The 5998-nt window shown below is 36.2% G+C and overlaps 1 protein-coding gene across 1 annotated transcript; it reads left to right on the forward strand.

Annotated features, from left to right (window-relative positions):
* Positions 1 to 242: 242 nt before the first annotated feature.
* On the forward strand, positions 243 to 1172 carry LOC307248588 (olfactory receptor 10J5-like; the record flags this gene model as incomplete). The annotated part of the gene is made up of 1 exon (XM_080025008.1): positions 243 to 1172. One exon carries the CDS (start codon positions 243 to 245, stop codon positions 1170 to 1172), a length of 930 nt encoding a protein of 309 aa, XP_079881134.1.
* Positions 1173 to 5998: the final 4826 nt, after the last annotated feature.

A 5998-nucleotide genomic window follows, 5' to 3' on the forward strand; every position in this document is an offset into this window, starting at 1 on the left:
TGACTGTAGGTAAGGGAGGCTTTAATTTGTCATAATTTCCTTTTTTGTGACCAAGTTTTCTTTAAACAATTCCGTTTATAAGACTTGATTTATTTACTGTTTGCAGGTTGGATACTGATCATGTATTAATGCAGTGATTTTAAAATAAGTGCATACAATAATTTTTTCCCAACTTCAACATGTGACACTGCAAGCCTTTCAAACTGTGCTAACTCTAATTGTTGTGAGTGTGAATCAAACATATGAGGATGTTGAACTCTACCCAGGTTTCATATTTCGTTTTTGATGCCTATGTGGACACTGGGCTTCTCAAATACCTAATCTTCACCATCATGATGTGTTTTTATATGTTTATTATTGCTGCTAACGTCTTGCTCATAGTGGTTATCTGTATGAACAGAAGCTTACATGAGCCGATGTATATTTTCCTCTGCAGCCTGTTTGTTAATGAGTTGTATGGAAGCACAGGGCTGTTCCCATTCCTCCTAATCCAGGTTCTCTCTGACATTCACACTGTATCCACTTCATTTTGCTACCTACAGATTTTCTGCTTGTACACATATGTAAATGTTCAGTTTTATATCTTAGCCGTCATGTCTTACGACCGGTATCTTGCCATCTGTTGCCCTCTGCAATATAACACACGTATGACATCTAAAAAGATTGCCATACTTATTGCTTTATCCTGGTTTTTTCCTCTTATTGCCATTGTTGTCATGATTGTACTAAATGCCTCTCTGCAGCTATGTGGCAACACCCTCAACACATTGTATTGTAATAATTACTCTATTGTGAATTTGGCTTGCTTCGACACAACAGTCAATAATGTGTATGGGCTGATCTACACTTTTGTCGTGTTATTTGGACTAACATTACTAATCTTTTACACGTATATTAGGATTCTTAAAGTGTGTTTTTCCGGCTCCAAACAGACCAGGCAGAAAGCTGTGAGCACATGCACACCGCACCTTGTGTCCCTGCTCAACTTCTCCTGTGGGTGTTTCTGTGAAATAGTGCAAAGCAGGTTCAACCTCAGTCACACACCCGCATTAAGCATCTTTTTATCCTTGTACTTTCTTGTTTTTCAGCCGTTTTTTAACCCTTTGCTGTACGGACTGAACTTGTCAAAGATACACGTCATTTGTAAGAGTCTACTCTTTGGAAAAATGTAAAAGTGGTAATGTTGAACACATGGGTTTAGGTTTTGGGGAAGCACTATCTTGGATTTGCACCATTCAGTTTTATTTTATTTAAACTTAAATGTGTTGTTTTACCTAGTTGCTGCTCTTCTATTTGCCTTATAAATTGTATATATTCTGCATTGTTGTTTTTTTCTATTTTACTTGTATATTGTATATTGCATATTTTCATGTTTCTTTCTTGGCATTCAGTCTTTGGAAAACAAAGGAAGAATTTCATTGTATGACTGAGAGAGAGAGAGAGAGAGAGAGGGGGAGAGAGAGAGAGAGAGAGAGAGGGAGAGAGGGAGGGAGGGAGGGAGAGAGAGAGAGTGTGACTGAGAACATGTTTCTTTTTGTGCACATGACAATAAACACTTTGAATCTTGAATCTTAACATCTTCCCCCTAAGATTCTGAGCATCAAACATGTCCAGGGAACCCGCATGAATCTCCAAGATAAATTAAAGACTTTTGTAACAACACTTAAAATGAATTGTAATGCCAAAGGTAATGCCATACTAGCAAGAGTACGAAGGATATAATGCAAATTATAAACCCATATTAATATACTCACATTGATACGCTGAAACAAAAAGCTTTGTCAAGTGTGTGTATACTCTATCATTATTAAAAACAATATGAAGAAGTGTTTATTTGTCGCATAAAAGTGGTGGCTAGTATTATATCTACGGTGCCCACCATCTCTACCATTGTGTCCTTGAGCAAGACACTTAACCCCAAACTGCTCCAGGGGCGCTGTACTATGGCTGACCCTGTGTGAGGACCCCCTCTGGAGTGTGGGAACTTGAGCGGGGAGATGAATTTCAATATACCTTGTGTAAATTGACAAATAAATGAACTTAACGACCTCACTACAAGTATTTAAAATGGCAATACAACATTTAAGACCTTTGTAAAGGAAATTCAATGCTTTGTGTTAAAATTAAATACTTTTAAAACCTTATTTTGAGAACATTAAATCAAGTGTTTTTCTAATGCTTGTAAGATCCTGTGGGAACCCTGACTTAATTTCCTGAATTCTGGTGAATTTTTATGAACCAATTTGTGCACCATTAATACTAAAGGATTATTCTGTTTCCTCTTTCGTAACCATGCCTTATGGATCTAAATGTAGAACTGTGTGTTTTTGTAAATTGTGTGAATAAAGTACTTTAACTCAAGCAAACATGTTTCTTGCAATTTTTATGCACAAATTTGTGACTTTTCTGTGTCAATTTGTGATGTAAATGTCTCTAAAGGAAAAGACAACATTTAGGTTCTCGCTGACACAAACATAATGGGATTTAATGCAATAAGGCTCTCAGGCATTCTGTGTTGCTTTACAATATGTATTCGCCTGCATTGTTAAAACCTTTCTGCACAGTCAAAACATACGTGTTTTGTGATGTTTTTTTCTTAGGAATCATGTTTATCTCAACAACAAATCGTTTAGAGAATGACCTAGTTTCACAGGACATGACAAGTTTCACATGAGAAACAACATTTCGCATTTAAAAAAAAAATCAAGCTTTAAAGGCACTTTCAACAAACGCAGAATATTATACATAATTTGACTGCTAGACCGAGTGTTGCAAGTACTAAGTAAAAAGAAACAAAATGAGCAGGTGAGGTAAACAAAAAAAAATTTGTAAAGGAAATCTCTCCTCAAAGGTTGTTAGATGTAAATAATAATAATAATAATAAAAAAATAATAAAAATAATATATATATACAGGTGAAACTCATATTATTAGAATATCATGGAAAAGCTCTTTTTTTTAAAACCTAATTGAATTCAAAAAGTCAAAGTTCCATATAGTCTAGATATATTAGACATAGTGATATATTTCAGGCATTTTTTTGTTTAAATGTACAGGATTCCGGCTTACAGCTCATGAAAACCAGAAATCAAACATCTCAAAATATTAGAATATTCCATAAGGCCAATAAAAACAAATAGTTATAATACAGAAAAGTCGCTCTTTTCATAAGTATTTTCATTCATCTACTACAAACTTGGTCTGGGTTCTTATTTTGCATGAAATATTGCATTAATGTGGCATTGCATGATGACGATCAGTCTGTGGCACTTCTGAGGTGTTATGAAGCCCAGGTTGCTTTGATAGTGGCCTTCAGCTCGTCTGTATTGTTGGGTCTGATGTGTATAATCTGCCTCTTGACAATAGTCCATAGCTTATCTATGGAGTTCAGGTCAGGAGAGTTGTCTGGCCATTCAAGTACAGTAATACCATGGTCAGTCAACCAGTTACCAGTGGTTTATGGTACTGTGGGCAGGTGCCAAATCTTGCTGGAAAAGGAAATCGTCATCTCCATAAAGCTTGTCAACAGACATAAGCATGAAGTGCTCTAAAATCTTCTGGTAGATGGCTGTGGTGACTTTGGACTTGATAACACAGTGGACCAACAGCAGCAGATGACATGATACCTCAAATCATCACTGATACAAATGAAATCAAGGTCCCACAGTCTAGAGGAAGAGTGGAGGGGCACACAATCCAAGTTGCTTGATGACCAGTGTCAAGTTACAACAGTCAGTGATGATTTGAGGCACCATGTCATCTGATGGTGTTGGTCCACTGTGTTATCAAGTCCAAAGTCACCACAGCTGTCTACCAGGAGATTTTAGAGCACTTCATGCCTGCGTCTGTTAATTAGCTTTATGAAGATGCTGATTTCCAGCAAGGCTTGTCACCTGTCCACAGTGCCAAAACCACTAGTAACTGGTTGACTGACCATGGTATTTCTGTACTTGATTGGCCAGACAACTCTCCTGACCTGAAACCCATAGATAATCTATGGAGTACTGTCAAGTGGCAGATGATACACACCAGACCCAACAATACAGACGAGCTGAAGGCCACTATCAAAGCAACCTGGGCTTCCATAACACCTCAGCAGTGCCACAGACTGATAGCATCCATGCGATGCCGCATTGAGGCAGGAATTCATGCAAAAGGGGCCCAAACCTAGTACTGAGTACATATGCATGATTATACTTTCTAGAGGGCCGACATTTCTGTATTGAAAATCCTTTTTTTATTGATTTTATGTAATATTCTAATTTTATGAGATTTTGAATTTGGGGTTTTCATAAGCTGTAAACCATAATCATCAAATTTATAACAAATAAAGGCTTGAAATATCTCACTTTGCATGCAATGAGTATATATAATATATTAGTTTCACCTTTTAAGTTGAATTACTGAAATAAATGAACTTTTGCATGATATTCTAATTTTTCGAGTTTCACCTGTATATATTATTGTTATTTTAAATTTTTTTAAGTCTAAAGAAGACAGACCAACTTTCTCATACAACTTGTGTTGTTGCATGATGTGTATGGCAACCATTATCAGGGACAAATCGTAATGCAGCATGATGGTACACTGGCATTTTCAGGGTCTATGAATTTTTCATGCATATATAAAATATCACTATAGTCAATAACTGATAAAAAAAGAGTGTTTTGACCAAAACTTTCCTTGCATCCCGTGTATCCCCCCTGAAACATTCGCCCGTGGTTGAAAGTCATGTAGTTAATTATATGAATGTACCTTCTGACAATGTGTGTAATACTACAAAGATTAACCTATATTGCTAAGGAGAAGCGGAAATACTTTTATTAGGCTCTGGGAACCATACATGGCTGTCATGACAGATGAACCTTTTTTTTAATTTTTTTAAGAAATTACTTAATTTGTGTTCTTAAGATGGTGCAAGTGTTTGTTTGTGTATATTGTTAAAAAAAAGAAATGACAATAAAAAAAATATTGTGGAAAGACAATGTGTGTGATAAATGTGAGATTACATGATTGTACGTTCTAAGAATAGATAAAGAAAGGCTGTTTTGAAGGTTTGGTCTTTAAATGAGTAGACAGAGGGAGAGAGACAGTGGCTCTGATAACGTTTGTTGTGCCACCAAAAAGTGCAAAAAAGAATGTCCAAAACGGTTCCAGAAAAAGCCCCAATTGGACGTTTTCTTTGGACACATGATTAGTTAGATAATAATTAAATCTGCATATTTATTCAATCATTTCTGAAATAATTGTAATACAAAGAATAATAGTTTCAATGTCAATAATCAACTAGAACAGTTGTATGATTTTATCTATAAGTTAAAAATGCTACCCTATTCACCTGCCGTGTCTTATCTTAGATATACAGTCATTTCAGTGAAGTGTAACACATTACATCTAGTGCATTTTGCCAACAGTAAATCAACAATAAAAAGAAAATATGTTCCTTGTATTACAAATATAATCATAATAGTTTCAAAAGTTACACAACTTATAACTATTTTATTTTATTTTTCAATCTATGACAAAATGCAGTGTCACTAAAGTATATGGCATTTTACATTAGGGCAGCTTGTGTGTGTGTGTGTGCGTGTGCGTGCCTGCGTGTGTGTGTGTGTGTGTGTGTGTGTGTGTGTTTCTGAGTTGTTGTTTAGATGATGAGGTCATAAGGTTCTATTCTCCCCCTCCCCCACTCCCCCTGCTGTCTGCCTGGTTATAAACATTAGAAGAAGAGTTTGGGCTCCTCAGTGTGGAGAGGGAGGGTGTGTGTGTGTAATATGGATTCACACGATGACACAATGACTGACCCAATCTACCTATCTGTTCTAACCATGACACTGACTTCACTGCAGGGCCGGGTTCATGTGTTGTTTCCAACTCAAATGTATTTCTCTCTTTACAGGCGAAGTGGGATCATGACAAACTCAACACAAGTTTCATATTTCATACTTGGCGCTTACTTTGACATCGGTCTTTTGAAATATCTGCTTTTCACCATCATT

Source organism: Ammodytes marinus, assembly GCF_949987685.1.
Source record: "Ammodytes marinus genome assembly, chromosome: 3".
NCBI lineage: Eukaryota > Metazoa > Chordata > Actinopteri > Uranoscopiformes > Ammodytidae > Ammodytes > Ammodytes marinus.